The 17,301-nt window shown below is 42.9% G+C and overlaps 2 protein-coding genes across 2 annotated transcripts; both read right to left on the reverse strand.

Annotated features, from left to right (window-relative positions):
* Positions 1–1,622: 1,622 nt before the first annotated feature.
* prpf31 (PRP31 pre-mRNA processing factor 31 homolog (yeast)) lies at positions 1,623–7,925 on the reverse strand. The gene is made up of 13 exons (XM_080500887.1): positions 7,789–7,925; positions 6,734–6,949; positions 6,298–6,358; positions 6,103–6,186; positions 5,909–6,006; positions 4,863–4,969; positions 4,606–4,775; positions 4,364–4,521; positions 4,183–4,272; positions 3,369–3,569; positions 2,766–2,894; positions 2,569–2,667; positions 1,623–1,845 (listed from the first exon to the last, which is right to left on the reverse strand). The coding sequence occupies exons 2-13, from the start codon at positions 6,947–6,949 to the stop codon at positions 1,732–1,734; spliced, it is 1,527 nt and encodes a 508-aa protein (XP_080357013.1). The 5' UTR covers positions 7,789–7,925; the 3' UTR covers positions 1,623–1,731.
* A 1,376-nt stretch (positions 7,926–9,301) lies between these two features.
* lmtk3 (lemur tyrosine kinase 3) lies at positions 9,302–16,296 on the reverse strand (the record flags this gene model as incomplete). Its single annotated transcript, XM_080500477.1, has 7 exons — positions 9,302–9,952; positions 11,637–11,721; positions 11,817–12,151; positions 12,478–12,611; positions 13,013–13,173; positions 13,270–15,323; positions 15,579–16,296. 7 exons carry the CDS (start codon positions 16,294–16,296, stop codon positions 9,819–9,821), a joined length of 3,621 nt encoding a protein of 1,206 aa, XP_080356603.1. The 3' UTR covers positions 9,302–9,818.
* Positions 16,297–17,301: the final 1,005 nt, after the last annotated feature.

Consider the following 17,301-nt stretch of genomic DNA (forward strand, 5'->3'; position numbering starts at 1 on the left):
GGAGCCCTCGCCGCCCGTGTCGCGCGCTGCCATTGGCGAAAACGCCCCGTGGGCCCCGATCAAGCGCGCCGCGCCGCACGGGCCGGGAGGGCTCCCGTCGAAGATCTGCGTTTGTGCCTGTCTGTGTGCACACTCAGTATGTGGCATTAGGAAAGCCTACCCCATGCATGTTTCTCATGTTTTGTTTTCTTTTTTCCGTTTCGACACGATTCTCTGTACCACCTCCAACATGAGCCTGGAAGCCTTTGACTTGACACAAAACAAAACCCTCGGATTTGATTACGTGAGCTGCCCATCTTGTATTTACTGTAATTTGGTGGTTTAGAACGGGGACGTCCAGTGGACATTTATTCATGGTGTGTAGGAATGGCTTCTTTTAAGACCCTACGATGCCTGGTGAATATGGTCACTATTGAAGATAGTGAGCAGTTATCAATAGTTTTATTGATATTGTCCTGGTCCATTAAAACGCTGATTGAGAGTGACCACAGGGCCTCTCCCTGTGACAGGGAAAGAGTCCTTATTGGACATGGATTAAATTGCTATGCAATTGAACTGGTCTCTGACTCCCTCTCTTTACAAATAAAAAATGTTTTTAAGTTAACCTGTCGGAAGTAAAAATGCATTATTATGGCGCCTTCATGTATGTGACAAATTAATAAACTTGTAAAATAAATAGGGTTTGGGACATTTATCCACTTGGTGTTTGACTCTTCCACCACTGAGGGATCCTCGTCATTTTCAATTCAAAAGAAAATAATCAAATGAGGCCACGCTGAGCGTAGTGAATGTATCAAGTCATAATTACTTACACAGTATTAGATATGAAACCCGGGTCCCAACTTCTCTCTTTATGTTACTGTTCTACTCTCCTAGAAATCCACCGTGTTCAATTTACCACCTATTTAAGCGAAAAGCCCGATACAGTGAATGTTGCACTGATCAAACTGTTTACATGTAGAGTTGAAACATAGAAATCCTAAAAAAATAAAGAGATATTCTGGTGGTAGATTTAACTGGTGGGTCGAGTTCGGACTCGTCTCGTCTCCCCCTCCCCCCTTTTTGATCAACCGTGAAAACTCCTGATGTGTAACACAGTTAATGTGTGTGTGGTTAGTCTTCAGCCTTCATTGGGGAGGGAGGGGGGAGAAGGAGGAAAATGCAGCAAAAGTTGTGAGAGATTTGCCTTTTATAGATTCTATTTTTTGGGGGCTTTTAAAGGTTTTCAGAAAGGGAAGGTCAGTCAAGGAATTGCTACAAAAAAAAACAAAAGAAATGTGAATTTCAAGACGTATTTACAATTTTTTTCTCATCACGGTTCTGCATGGGAGATGTCATAAAAATGGGGTTATAACAGGATTGTAAAATTTCAATAAATACTTTTAAGAAATTAACTGTCAGTGTGAAGTCCTGTTACTCCTACGAGGAATATGGATTCACTTGTTTTAGATCCGCTTTGATTTGAGGTATGAAAGCAGATCTAAAAAAAAAAGAAAAAGCAAATGAACAGATTGTGGAAATCCAGGGTGCATAAATGATTTCTTGTAGATAGCCATTGAATTGATCACACCGCGTGAATTCTTAAAAAAGAAAAAACAAGTGACATTTATGAAAGCCTTTTCACAATTTTAATACAAGGGAGAATTCGTGCGGCGGTGAAAATTTAAAAAGGTGACAAAAAAAGAAGAAAAAAAAAAACACTTTACGGGGCCGAGTCCAGGACGATTTTCTTTACATCTTAGAGTCTTTCTTGACTTTGACGAACTCTGCCATGTTGGAGAAATATTTCTGGTTGGCTTCAGCCACCTTCTTCTCTGCAGCCTGCGGGTTCACGATCTCCAGGCCCTGCAAGACAAAGCGCAGCAACTCGGCATGTTTACGTCGCCACACGTTCCAGTTTAGAAACGGCTCTTTCAGAGTCCGTATGTAGGGACGGAATAACACAACTAATTCATTTCAAGACCTGCCGTCTTAGTTTTAGCCGTGTTGAGGACTTTTTTTTGTTTTGCTTAGATGTGCAGATGCAAGAGAGCAAAATAAATCATAGTAACAGGAATACATGCACACAGATATTAAAGTATAAGGAAGAAATCTTGGCGAGTCCCATTGCGTCAACCAGTAATGCAACACCTGTCAATAAAGTAACGAGTTGACACATTCAATTGAAAAGAAAACTTTCAGAATAGAATAACTGCACCCAAAATTGCAATAATAAATAAATAGTGCTGCATTTCTTGTAAGTGAAACCGTTTTTGGAGGTATTTTGTATTTTCTATACATCAAAAATAGGCTAAATTCTAATGGTGTCGTCACGCTCTCAATTATGGTTTTAAAAAACATTTAGCAATTTTGCTACATGTTGGGAAAGCTCTTCCATTATTGGCTTTATTTCCTTCAAAATGGCCAAAATTATTCAGTTACTGGCCGTTATTACATTATCGGCTGCTACATGCCATTTGTACATCACATAACGAGAACGACACGCTGAAAAAAAACAAAAAAAACAAGTGTTGCTGGAGTGACGAGGTTCATGGAAACGGACCAGCGTGGCATCGGCTCGTCTTTTACCTGCAGAGGAGTGAAGGCGACGCTGGAGCTGGTTCCCGAGGAGCGATCCCTCACGGTGGACTTCCCTCCGTACGTCATGCTCTGCTTCTGCAACGTTCTCTGTGGTGGAAAGCAGCCAGATGGAAACGCGAGTGACGCCGGGAAACACGCCGTCGGCCGACGGCAGCGCGTCGACAAGATGCTGCGAGTGTGGCTACCTGGAGGGATTTGGAGATCCGGGCCTTGGTGGCCTCGTTGACCTGAGCCTGGCGGACTCTGCCGCTGCCGCTCTTCCCCAGCTGACCCAGACTGAAGCCCAGATCCTCCTGGTACGCGTCGTCCTCAATCTGCAAACGCCGCCGCCAGACACAGGCAGCTCAACACCTCGCAACTCGTCAAACAAATGACGGTGGATCGTGAGACAGTTGGAGTGAAGAGATCCTGGCGCCACCTTGCTAAACTGTACACGAGTAGGACGTTTTGATTCTCCGCTTTCTAGTATTTTTTTTTTTAATTCTCTGTGGTAACTGAACGGTGTTGTGAGTTACTAAATACTAGTGCGATCCCGTCAGTGGCAATAAGACAGGAGACGATTGACCAGGATGAAATAACAGCTGCTCTTCTGTAAAAAAGTATAAACAAGGATGAAGAGACGTCATTCTCTGTTAATTATGTTTGGAAGTGTTCTTTTATCCATTCGTGTTCATGTTGTGTGACGAGGTCGCGGCTGAGTGATCAGAGCTGGAACGTCTTCAGCGACGTGAAGGAAACACTTGCTTAGAGCAAAACTATACGCCGGAGGAGAGAAAAGCGTCACCAACCTCAGCGAAGGTCATCCGGTTGGCATGCTTCCTGATCTCAGTCAGTCCCAGACGTTCCTTCATCTTTCGGTACCTCCTCCCTCCTCTCTTCTTCCTCTGTCCGTCCAGCGGAGCCGGAAGTGGTTTGACCTGCTTCACCGGCGGCGGCTCCTGCCATTTGTCAAACTTCCTCTCGATCTCTTCTTTGAGGTCGTAGCCAACCTGCAGACAGTCAATCGGTTGGAAACGTGATTGGTTAATTGATTCCAAGTTTACAGGGAGGACATTTTTTTTTTGGACAATATAGTCTCATCACAAAGTTGTGCATCTGAAGAAATACAATAGAAAAGTTAATCTTTCCAATATATTTCAAACGGTATATTTTACATAGTTAACTCATCACACAAATATTTAAATCCTTTCGTTTCATTCTTTATAAATTTAGATTATAAGTCATCAAAATCTGAATTCCCCACAGTAACTGGGTGAATTGTGACCTGAAGTGATCACCACAGTGGGGAACTTTAGTTTGTAGAGAGGCGGGGTTCCTGGTAGGTAGTATTTTGGTGTTACACAGTGTGTGGCCTGCGCTCTCATGGTTTGTTTTTTTAGAGAGAAAGAGAGAAAGGAAAAGAGTTACTGTGAAAATCGTAATCACCATTAAAATTCGATTAATTGAGCAGCCCTAATCAACACAGACATCTTTAAGTACTCAAGACAATTTCTATGTTATTGGAGTATAAATACCTGGAAAAAAATATGGGATGTTGTTTTATTTTTCTAAATTAATCCAGATAATTAAATCTACATTAGTGTGATCCGTGATAAAACTCACCTTCCCGTCCGAACTTTCGTGGAAACTGTCCACCCGGGATGCCAGAGTGCATTTCGCCGACACCAGTCGAGCCGCTTTCCTCCTGAGGTCCTGACGGTTGAAATGATACGCGGAGATGAATCAAAACAGAAAAGACAAGAATGGGCTCAGAGTCATCAGCACGTTGACGTAGTTCACTGACGGGTGGAAGCGACTGCACCACGTCGCAGTGGTAGATGAAGCCGGTGTGAGGCAGCAGCGAGGTGCTGCTGAAGCCCGACAGCGTCCTCCGCTGGGCGCCCAGCAGCATCAGGTTACAGGCCGGCATCTTGGACAGGTTGGTGAGGCCGCCGGCGATGCCTGCAATCCAACGAGAGGCGACAGTGACGAGGGGGAAAATGGATAAACGACCAAAAACAAACAAAAAACTAAAATCGTTCTCACCCATAATCTTGGCGGCGGTGGACGCTCCGACGATGATGGACAGGTTTGGGGCGATGAACGACATCCTGGATTCTACGTATTCGTAGATTCTGTGTTTGGACTGGTTGAGCTCTAGAGCCATGTCACACGCCTCCTCCAGCTGGTTCAGCTCTTCCTCGCTGAGCATCGTCCTAAAAATCACCGCGGACAGATTTCACTTCACGACGATCAACGGATACTGTTGCGCGGCGGCGGCGGCACGCGGGAGTTAAACTCACCCCTGTGTGGTTGAAGCTGTAACGCTGACAACCATTATGGTGGCGTTGGTAAGAATTTGCTGCAAGGTCTCGTTGGTTTTGCATTTCTCCAGATTGTTTCCAAGTTCCTACATAGGAATTTAACAATGCAAACAACAATATAATACATGTTGGTCAAAACGCATCAATAAATAGATTTTAAAAGTCATGATTTAATAACTGAAATGAGGCACCTTGACCAAACGGTTGGCTGTGAAGCAGCCCAACAAACTTTCATAAAAAAAAATATTACTAGTAATGTTATATCGTTTTCATCGGTGCTGTACGACAACGTTTAGTGAGGGGGAAAAAAAATTTAAATCAAGATTTTTACAAATATTTTATCCTGTTGACAGACATTTGAAACCTTAAAAAAAAAAAAAAAAAACAGTGGACTTTTTCCCCCATTAACATCTCACTTTAAATCTCAAAATACTTCCAGTATAACAATTTGTATCGAGTAAGAAAAGACATATTTGGTACATTAAAATATATAAACAGAAACCACAAAATAAGAGCCTGTGACCAATTCAAATATATTCAAAGACCGCGGAATTTAAACATTTTAAAAAAAGAAGAGGAAGAAAGACCACAATTTTAATCCTATCGTTACATATAAATGACTCCTTATTGATGTTACATTTCAAAACTCTTTCATGTCGTCTTTAACACTATTTCACACCACAAACCCGGAACACATCTGCTGTAACATGAAACTGTATTTTCATTCTTTTTATATCCACACATTCTAAAAAAAAAAACGGTGTAAGACTGTAATAAACACTCCTTTAAACACTATTTTCCACCCATAAGTGGTCCTAACAGCCACCCATCCTTCTTCTACGCTGCTTTGTCCAGCGCATAAAGCCATCGATAAAATGATTAATTAATTAATATCAGCAGCATTTACAAATTCATCAAATGTATCATTTGCACCATAGGGCCATCACAATGCATTGATTAATATTTATGAATTCAATTAAAGACACAATCACCCCTCGACTTGTCGCCTTTCGACTTTCACTCACCTTGACTGTACGGATGTAATCTAAAGAATCTGGCACCAGAGACTCCAGCTCTGGAAACCTCTTGGAGTACTTGTCCCTGGTGAACTTGTGAATGATGTCTGAAAACAAGTTGGGAACAAAGAGCGTCACACACGAGAGGGACTTGATCCTTTTTTTTTTCCTGTGTCGTCTGCACACCAGGACGGACAACTCACTGAGCTCATTGTCAATCTCCACCGTGAGATTATTGGCGGCGACGATCAGCCTGTACTCCGGGTCCGACTCCACAGGACCGGCCACTAGAGGACGAGACAAGAGACGCTCATCTAAACCCAATAAGGACTACATATAATGTAAATCATGTTCAAGGACTAAGTGAGAAACTGCTCCTGAGCTGGTTCAACACTCACCCTCCGAGTTCTTGCGTTGCTTTCCAATATATACAGCTATTTTGTCAATGATCTCTGAAAACTGAACACGGAGCAAAGTTATACACAACACATGTGACTTTTTTTTTTTTTTTTTAGCAAACATTGAATTGTAAAGCCCCGTTTCCACCCCACATAAAGTGCCGGGATGGAACGGAGCGTGACGGAGCAGTATGGCAAAGTGTCACTGGAGCCAAATCTGGTGCATTTCCTCTGCAGAAAGAGACTGCCGACGCGGCGCAAGGACAGACACCGGCAGTGACCGAAAAGTGTCAACCTTTGTAAGCGGTTAATTCCGGAAAATCCCAAAATCTTGAAGGGGGGAAACATGAACCGTGCCGGACCGTACCACTCCATTCCTGCACTTTTTGTGCGGTGGAAATGGGGCTTAAAGACGCCATCCCACGATGCTCCTCACCTGCTTGCTGTTGCGAAGCTTTGCAATGGACGCAACACTTTCAGCTTTGCTGTAGTCCACCTCCATCTCCTCCGGGATGTCCTCCAGCCCACCGTCCACCCTTCCCTGGGGAGCCTCCCCATCACTATCCCCTTCATCTCCCTCTGGATACAGCCCGTCCTGCCCCTCATCTCCGGCCTCCTCCAGGTCAGCCAGGAGCTCGTCAGCCAGCGACATCTGCAGTTCATCAACGGGGGAAAATGTGAGCGGACTTTAAATAGAACATCGAGTGTGATCAAGCTTTCAAAGGCTGGATGATGTCAGAGTGTCAACAATTGTAGTGTCTTAAAAGAAAATATTACAATATACATTTGGGTTTGATCACTCAGAGAGCTGGCTTACTGGAGCTTTCTAGGATTTATAAAGGTGGACTGGGAGGAAGAGCTTCCAGCTGTCAGGCTCCTCATGTGGAACCAGCTTTACGTTTCAGACAAGGAGGCTGGCAGTCTCTACTTGTGACGTCAGGCTTTGGACATTTATATTGAATAAAGCTAGAATTAGAAACGCCCTCAAATTACGTTTTGTAACTCATGTGTGAGTGACAACATGTTTCATCTGTACCAAAACATTTCAAAATGGTTGTTTAAGATGCAAAACAAAACAAAAAAAAGGACATGCAGTAAAATAGGCACATACATCAAGTATTTCCTTTTAGTTTTAATGGCCAAACCAATAACGCCTCGGATTCAGTTTCATAATTACATAAATATATCGTCACAGTATTGGTTGAGACACAAACATATCTTTTGAATAATTCAGTTAATGTTATTTAATAGCATTTCAGTCATTCTGACGAATTCAGGCCAGAATATGTGAACGATGAACACGTGGGTGACAGTATGAGTGTTCAGGGGTTTATGTCATTCAGACGACAAATGAAAAAAAAGCAAAGATCTTTAAAAAGTGAAGATAAAGAGTCTGACTGAAGCTGTTAATTCATTGTAGCCGGGACAGCTAGCTATCACTAGCATAACGTTGTCTTGGCGTTATCAAAATCTTTCAAAGTCACGACTCACCTCGGGGCTTTAAGTTGACTGTCCACACGCTGACTGGATGACGAGCACAAAATCGCCTTCTGAAGGCTTCGGGGTCTTTGGTTCGCGAGTAAAATTACGTGTTGTCCCCAGTTTCTTGCGTTTGTTTGTGGTCCTCGTCCGCGCCGCACGGTGCTGTCGTGTGACGCACGATAAGTGCGTCCACGCCGCGCAAGGCTCTCTGGGAAATGTAGTCGCGTCTGTGTTAATTTATGAATTGGTGCCTGGTGGCCCATTGAGGACACAGTAAAATAATACAAAAAAAAAATTGGCTGCAAAGCTACGACTTAAAAAGAAACAAAAGACCCATAAATAATACAGTTTATGGTGTTTTTAGCACTTTGTCAGCAGTATTCAGTTTACACATGATTTAAATGATTCAGTGTCAAATGCCTATGTGTTAATTTGAATAAATCAGTGATTTTGTGTTGTATGAGTAAAAAATTTAAACAGATCCCAGTATCTTATAATTTCTTTGCCATTGCTCTTTGTCTTATTCTGTAATTCATTATTTCAGTGTCGTCAATGTGGCTGTTCTGCTTCCAATTTGTTTGTTTTGCCACTTTTTATGTCATATATGTTACGTAATAGGCACCCAAGTTCTATTCAGGTTTAGATCCAGGGACCCTCCATCTCTGTGGGCTCCAGTCACGGACAGGACTTTTCAGTGATTCATCCAAGATTATGATAAAAGTGTTTTTAAATGTCAAACAAGATCTCGTCATGAAACTATTCAAATAGGATGTTCACATTTTGTAGTTTTTATTTCCCCGTATTTATACATTACCCCTTGAAAACCATTCTTTAAACAATACAAGTTTAAACCAACATTTAAACAGACTAAACAAATTGACTAGTTGGACCTCGACCTCAGGATGGACTGTTAGTAGTAGAAAATGGGATAAATTAACATATACACAAACAAATGGAGTTATTTACTCATGAATTTTTTTCATGCTAAGCTACATTAACTGTCATTAAACAAGATAAAAGAAAGACAAGACAGCTAAAAATTCATGGACATTGGAAAGTAATGAAACATTACAGGACGTATTTCCATACAGGTTGGAATATATTAACAAGTAAAATTATACAAAATACTTTTGTTCATTAGCAATTAAGACGTTTGGGAAAATATTTTTGATTTATTTGTTATGAAGTTCTTAGAGAAGGTATAACCTAGATGCATTCTGTCCCAAACAAATTAGAGCTAAAGGTATATATGTTAATCGCGTCAATTAAAAGTAAAATGGAAATAAATAAATAAATAAATAAATAAAACTTGGCTTTACCTAAATACAGTCAATCATATCAGAAATTCAGAAATTATATAATAAAGGGAAATGATAATATCTTTGGAAATAAAAGCATGAAGAAACAAAGATTGTTTCATTTTTCGTGCAGTCTAAGAATACATCTAAAAGTAAACAGCTCTAAAATGATGTTGTATACACTTGTATTATGATATTTGTACAAATGCTAAGGAGTACAGGAGTCAAGCAAGTTCTGGTTCAAACTGCTGCCTACAAGAACAACTCGATGACTGCGATGAAGAAGGTCTCTGATGAAGGGAGGACTGGATGCCAAGCGTCTACGCGGACAGATGAAGGAGGGAAGAAAGTGCATTCCCCGCACACCCAGGGAACAATACAACAGAATGAAGCAGAAAAAGAGAAGATAAGCTGGTACACAGCAAGACTCCCACTGCATAGCTGTCAAATCTGGTTCAGATTTTACAAAGCTCCCGGCTCCTCTTCTCCAAGCATATGCTGCCTTTTCCGTGAATAAACTCTGTAAACAGTGGCGGACAGGAGCTCCACAGCCGCTCTCATACAAAATCCTGTCGCTGGTAAAACCTGGAATGTGTCCAACTTTTAGGGGCAGAGTTTTCATTCGTTCAGGTGCCTATTCAATAAAAAAATATCCTCTGGATGAGCGGCTGGTTGTTGGGTTAATTTACTGGCCAGTCCGAGAGGGTTCAGCTCTGAAGGTTCCTGTGACGGCCTGTAGCGTCACACCAAGTGGGGGTCGTCTGCGGGGCTGACAGTGAAGCGCGATGAAGACACTGGACCGGACCCAACAGGCGACCTGGGTTTGATTGATAAATCATCTTTCCGCCTTGAGTCTTTGCTCTTGACGTGCGGTCCTGCAGAAAAAGTTTAGAACAACAAAAACGATCAAACATTTTGAAAAAAAACAAACCAAAAAAACAACACTGTCACAGACTGTGCCCAGGTTAAGTGCAGGTCTGTAAACTGTCCATCCTTTTTTTAATTAATATGAATTCTGATAACTCTATTAAAAACCAGAGGGCAGCCGATACAAACCTTGTTCAAAGGGTTGATTCTTGACTTAACATTCATTTACACATTTTAAAGCTTTTTGTTTTACACTTTAACTTCAGCAAAGAAGTTAAACTGGTATTTCCACTTCCACCACTTGTTGATGCACAACTATTTGTATACTTATTTACATGAAAGATGTGTGGAGCTATTGCCGCCTCCGACTGGAACACGTGGCTTGTGATTTCACTGATTTCACAACATTGCCACCTGTTATTGTACTATAGAATATTGAATAAAAGTCAAACCTACACCATCATCATTTGAGGACAAGTTTGTGTCTTTATCACTGTAAAAATTTTTTAATAAATGTTCTACTATGCGATAGATGACAATGATAAAGTAACAAACTGCTTTAAAAACGTGGAAAATATGAGCAAGAGGACCTGTCCAATCTAATACTAATAGTGACAATGGAACATGAAAAAGTTATACACGCCTTCTTTACAAAGACAAATTATTAACTTTTCCAACAAAAAATTCAAAGAGTGAATAAATGATCTAACTGATCAATCTAAAAGTTAATTTCTATTTGGTAATCTAAATATTAAAGTCAAACGTCACGTTTGAGGGCCCCTAATTAAGTTTAACCCTTTCTACCCCCCCCCCCCCCCCCCTTGAACTCTAAACTACTGAGTGAGGAGGGGACAAACCAAATGCAGCAGAGAAAATAAACCAATAATCTTCTTCTATTAATACGAGCACACTGAGGTGAGACAGTTTGAGTTAAAATTATCTCAAAGGGAACTCAGCATGTTCCTTCGCAGCTTTGAAGTCTGAACTGAAAAGATCATGAAAGCATCTAATTTTGGTGTTTGGGTAAAAGTACAGCCCAAAAGGAAACTCGGAATATTTATCACTCCGAGAAATGAAGTGATGAGAGCACAGGATGGATGGTGGAAGTGGAGAGAGCAGCCAAAGATGTGTTGGGGAAACACAGCTCAGGCCGGCATTGTTGGTTGAGGGCAGGATTAACGTCCCTGCTCGGTTCCACATGTCACCGTGTTGTGGGGGATAATTATAGAAGATTAATTCTGGCTGCATGCTCGGAGAGGAGAACTGAAGGTTTTCCATTTCGGGGGGTGGGGGCGAGTGTGTTGTTGTCTGATTTCATTACGTCATTCTCCGGCTTGAGGTGGGAAATAACTGACACAACTGCATGAAAACAAGAAGATAAATGAGTCTGAATTCTGTTTCACTCGGAGTCGAGGGTTGCGCTAACAGCTGTGTGGTGAAGCGCATGAATGAGACGAATGCTAATGCTGGAAAGCAAATATTCACTTTAACATCATTCATTGATTTTGACTATGGTGGGGCCATATGAATAATTAGTACTACGGAGGCAGGCCTAGCCATATTTTAACCAATATATGTCACTTGATAGGCCGTCGTTCCTGTTCTGCACCATTCAAGCTCTTCTAAGTCTTTGTGTTTTGTTTCATAATAGAGATTCAAACTGTACACTTTCAACACAGTTTCTGAACTCACCGTGTAAATCCAGTTTGCTGCTTTTGACAGACACAGGTGCAGGACTTGTGGGGGCTGAATTGCTCAACTCATTGGTTGGAGTTTCCTGGTTCAGTAAAAATAAAATTAAAAAAAATCTTAATCTTGTAATCTTAAGAAGATCCTTCATTAATAATCATCAATTGAATGAAGAGGAAATACCTGGTCAAAAAGATAGATTGTGACATCATCGAAAAAGGACACATTTCGTCCTCTGTCCCTCTCTCTGTCCATCGGCTCCTTGGGAGACTTCAGCAGGCTCCTCAGACCGACACGCTTGTCCACGTCTGTCTCCGTGACCACGATCACCCTCCGAGAGCTTTCGTCCTCCTGCTCGTCTTCCTCCTCCTCGTCTGGGTCGCTCCCCGATGACAGTCCTCTCCGTCTCCCGATACGATTTCCAATGGCCCCATCCCCGAACCCTCCTTTACCCGATGAGGTGAGCGGGAGGGTCAGAGCGAGGGGCGGGAGGGCAAGAGACAGGCGAGCCAGTTTTGCTATGAAAAAGTGAGCGGAGAAAAAATAAAAAACAGATATGAGGAAAAAGTGGACAGGTTCTTCTCAACTGTCCCCCGTCACACTCACACAAACAGAATTAAAGAAGGAATGAAGTATGATTTGCAGCATATACTGAACTTTTAAATCCAAAGACACGTGGAACACACAAAGTACACAAAATACACACCCTACACTCTGACACCTATTTTGAATTCTTTCTTGTTTTTATCTGATCTTTCCTACTCTCAAAAAATTTTAAAAATAAAGTCCTGTATGGTTTTCTTCTCCACCTGTGAGTGGGTGTGCACTGCAGCATGAACACTACCTTTCATTGCCTGGTTTGCAGCAGGTTGAGATGTTGTGACGTCAGATGATTCCATCGCAGTGAGCGGCTCAGATTTAGTTTCATCAGACTCTGTGAGGGCCTCTGTGCCTGGAGCAGCCTCCTCGTCCTCTTGGCTAAAGCAACACCAAAGATAAAGCCAATGAATCCATAAACCATATCACATTGTCACCTTGTGCTATCAAACTTTTGGTTGCTTTGATTTTATATCCAAGCATTAAAGATTAAATTGAAGTCGTTAATATTTCCACCAAAAATATTTGAAATTACATTAAATAGTTTTTCATCAAAATTCATCAAAATGGGAATTACTGACAGCAACAATGGACACTGTATTGTGTAAAAAAAAAACGTATTTCGGTTGATTTCTATTGAGCAGCACAAAAATTAAACCCAGCTGAGAGCTGATATCGCAAAACCAAGGCAATTATAATCAAACCCAAGTGCATTTTTTCAAGAGGACCCTGCTGCTTGAGGTGAACTGACGTTGAGCGAATGTGAAGAGTGGTCTTCCTACCTCTCATCCTCATGTTCGTTTACAGCACCCAGCTCACTGTTGGTCTCTGTCACTTGATCTCCCCAAGGCCGGAGCACAACAGTATCTTTAACAGTGGAACCCCAAAGCACATTTGTTTTCACATTTTCACTGAGGGAGAATTGTAGTCTCTCCTCACATACCTGAAGAAAAAAAAAAACAGCAAACATCATAAAGAGAGTGAATAAGCGTGAGAGGTAGAGCTTCTACACATACGATAAACTGGAAAACCTGCTCACCTGCATCATGAGACCATTCTTTGTTGTCATCTTGGAAAGAGTTCCGTGGTCCTTGGTGTCAGGTGTCTGTGCTGCTGACCTCTGACTGTCTTTACCATCCTCCTGAGGTGACAGGTTGTCTGTGGGGTCCAGTTTTATGGGCTGCACAGATTCAGCCGAGTCTTCAGAAGGCTGGTGCTCTTTAGAACCCATGGTGCTTCCCTCAGGAGCGGGCGGGTCATGCGCCACATCACCTGTGTCACCATCAGCCGCACTGCCGCCTTTCTGATCTGGTGTTTTCTTCAAAGACTCCAGAAGCTCCAGGTTCCCCAAGAACAGGTCTCCCAGAGTTTCCTCTTCATCCCCAGAAATGCAACAAAGTTGTTCCAATTTTTCAAAATCCTCCAGAGGCTCCTCATCCAGATCTTTCCACTCAGAAATCAACAGCTCTGGGAGATTGTTGACAGGATTTTGGGCTGTGGAGGCCACTTCAGGTGACACGATTTCATGATCGTCTTGAATTTCTGTGTTGGACAGAAGGTCGCTCTCATCACTCAGTGTTATACGTACGACAGGGATATTCAAGTTGGCTGAAATCCCCTTATTCTGAGTTGTAGCAGGTGGTGATTCTTGCAGCGGTGGCTCTAAGGCATCTGTGTCGTTAGTGGGAGAAAAGCACGGTTCGTTGCTGTGTGCTGGAGAAATATACTGCTTTGTCTCGGCACTGGCAATAAAGTCTTCCAGATTAATGTGACCAATAAACTCTTCTTCCTCTGTAACAGATGGTGGCGGGCTCGGAAAAGAGTCATTTAAACTCTCCAATTTATCATCTTGCACATCCAGATCTATGCTTTGTGGAGGACTTGGAAAATCTACGGAGCTGAAATTGTCTACTTGTGGAAAAGACTGATCCATGTCATTCTGTGGGTCAAGGTCACTGGGAGCGGCTGGAAGAGGCAGGTCCTTACTGTCCTCCTCTGCTTTCACATTGCTTATGCTTTCTTCTACACTTTGTCCGTCGAGCAAGGGTCCAATTTCAGCCTCTGCGTCTAGGCTTATTTCAACAGATTCAGTGATGCACATAGAGATGTTTGACCTTTCATTTTTTAAAGTCTGGCTGCAGTAGTTCTCCAGATGAGAGGTATCCTCTTGGTCTGCTGATGTCTCTTCCTGGGTCTTGGCAATTTCATTCTGAGGCCATTTGTTAAAATTTTGATTCTCCTCCGGCTCTGTGCTGTCTATCTGACCTTCCTTGTCCTGGACTGCACTCAGACATGATGAAATCTTCCTGTCATCTCGGTTCCTCATCTCTGCCTCTGGGATTTCAATATTCTCTACTTCAATAGATGAAGTTTCTCCTTTTGGGGACACAGTAAAACTCTCAATGTCCCCCAGGTTTTCAATGTTTTCCTCTTGCTGTACATCTGCAAATATCCGATGGTTATCATTCTCTTTAGAGTCCCACAACTCTTTCAGAGCATGGGTGCTTCTTAGTCCTTGCGTCTCATTGTTCCAGGTTTCTTCACAGCCCTCCAGGACAGCAGGGTGAGGTTCACTTCCAGCAAGTTCGTCATTTTCCTCAGTTTCCCAATATTCCTCACCCACAACAAGCCTCTCCCCCACTTCCCACGCTTGATTGCCAAACCCGGACAAAAATTCAGATCTCAGTTCGTTTTGGTTTCTCTTTTCAGGAGAGGCCCACTGGTCATTCTCATCAGGCCACAAGCGTAGGTCCCCTGAGTGAGAGAAGCGGTGACAGTCCAACTCTCCCTTCACAACTCCTGATCGTGGTCTTTCCTCATCCTCATCCAAAGCACTCCACAACTCTTCAGTTTTGACATCCAGTCTCTCGCAAGAGTCTTGATCTGCCTTGTCATCAGAGTCCGTACTATGTGCCGTTGCCCTCAGAGGAGACTTTTCCTTCATTGCGCTGCTCAGCTCTGCAGCAGCGTGTTGCTCCTCTGTCTCTGTCCTGAACCTTCCGCCTTCACTGCCGTCAGAACAATGAAGATTTCTGAGGCCGAGCTCATTGTGGTCGATGCCAGGCTTTAGTTCACATTTCTCAGGTTCCTCAGCTGCACGTTCAGACCAAAGATCCGTCACACCACCAAGGGGCTTCCCGGCGTCATTCGCAAGGGTATAGTCATGTTTGTTATCACTGGACTGAATGCCACACAGTTCAGGTGATCTGGACTCCGTGAATAATGAAACAGATTGCACGCTTTCATTTCCAGATTTCATAGAATTCAGAGTAATAAGTTTGTTGTTTGTCTCAGTCACACTGGTCATGTCTTTGCTGCTTGGTTTTAGCATTAAATCTTTTGTCTGACTGCCACCTACAGACTTGATCAGACTATTTGTCTCAGCAGAGCTGTTGCAGTCTAGACTCAACTTGCTCTCTGCAGAGTCCTGATATTTGCAATTTGTTATTTGAGAAATGATGCCATCTGTGTAATGACTATCTATCACATAGCCATCACTGTGAGAGAGCCCTTTTATTGGTTTATCATCTAGTTTTGAAAACAGTTTATCAATCAGGTCAACACAGTCTTTAGCCTGGGAATCTGAGTTTTTGCTCTCATTGTAGAAAATACCAGAATCGTCTCTTTGTACAGAGTTCAGCCCTTTGTTTAACACATCTTTTTCATTGCCCAAGTGAGACGTATTATTTTCAGGAGCATTTTCATGTAGTGCATCCTTGTCCTCGCAGATCTCTGCGGTTGTCCATTTTACAGGTTTTGTTTCTTCAGCTGTTGTTTGTATACAGTTTCTTAATGGGCTCTTTTCTACCATCTCTCCCTCCTCCTCAGTTTTCTCCTCTATGCCAGTCAGTACCCCCCGGTCACCTCCTCGGCTGCTGCTCGGCCGGGAGGCAATAAGTCCATCACTGCTCCTCCGGCTCATCCCGTCACCTTCCCAGTCACTGTCTGAGAAATAGGCAGAGTCTCGATGTGGTGTTTCATTTCCAAGAGCCCGCCACCCGCTGCTCCCTCCTCCTCCTGTCCATGAGTCACTAGGTGTGAGGCAGTCGGCTGAGCTGGATGTCATCGGCGACAGGACTGAGTCTGTAGGGGTGACGAGTGAGACATCCGAAGAAGGGTCACAATCTGGTGTAGTTGGAGTGGCTGCTTGAGTGGATCCTTTTTGGGCAATGTGACAATGTTTTTCTTGATCACAGTCATTATGCTGAAATGAATTCTGCCTCTTTGTGTCTGCAAAGCTCTCATTACCATGAGAACCTTCATTTTTTGAGCTTTCCAAATCAGCTGTTTTCTCAGGGTCATGTGAAGCCGTATCAGCCTTTGAATGTGTTTGATCTCCCCTCTCGAGGCTGTGAGCTTGAAGGTCATCTTTTATTATCTCACCATTCCCAATAACCATAGCCTTCTCACTTTCGTTTGTAATGAGGGCTTTGCTCTCATGCAGGATCACAGTGTTAGACTCTCTCGTGCTCTCGCTGGATTCAGTTGGAGAGGATTCTAACAGATCCGTTTGCTCTCCTCTGGCAGGTAAAGCAGGACCCTCTGAACAATCCTCCTCCTCGTGACAAGTGGGTGTTTGGTTGTGCAATAAACCATTTTTGGGCATGATTTCTGAAAAAACAAAGTCACCAGACTGGCAGTGGTCAGCATTCTTTTCTTGGCTATCCAGTTTAAGTGGCTGTGATCCAATGTGAAGAACTGGGATCTCTGGTCTCATGGAAACTTTTATCTCACTCTTCTTAGCTCGCTTTGTGACTTGGGCATAGATGGCCTCAGTTTGCGTATCATCTTTGCCTTTGTTGGATGCTCGTAAGGAACTCTCTGACTGGAATCTGATCGTCTGAGCAGAGGTGGGATCAATGCATATAGATTCATATTCGGGGGACAGTGGAGTAGGGGAGTAAGATGAATCTATGTCCTTTTTATTGGCGGCAGCGTTTTGTCTTGATATGATTTCAGTTAGAAATGTCTCTGCTGACTGAATCTCTTTCAGGAACTCCTCCCTGGTCATTTCAGTTCTCCGTGGCTCCTTTTCTGTTGAAAGTGTTTCAGACTCTTGCTTGTCGATTGT

This window comes from Blennius ocellaris, assembly GCF_963422515.1.
Source record: "Blennius ocellaris genome assembly, chromosome: 8".
Taxonomy (NCBI): domain Eukaryota; kingdom Metazoa; phylum Chordata; class Actinopteri; order Blenniiformes; family Blenniidae; genus Blennius; species Blennius ocellaris.

Coding starts and splice junctions, on each gene's coding strand:
- prpf31 (XM_080500887.1), bottom strand. CDS start 6,949: ATGTCGCTGGCTGACGAGCTCCTGGCTGACCTGGAGGAGGCCGGAGAT. Junction 6,187..6,297: donor GCAACGCAAGAACTCGGAGG/GTGAGTGTTGAA, acceptor CTCGTCCTCTAG/TGGCCGGTCCTGTGGAGTCG. Junction 4,273..4,363: donor TGGTGCAGTCGCTTCCACCC/GTCAGTGAACTA, acceptor TTCAACCGTCAG/GACCTCAGGAGGAAAGCGGC.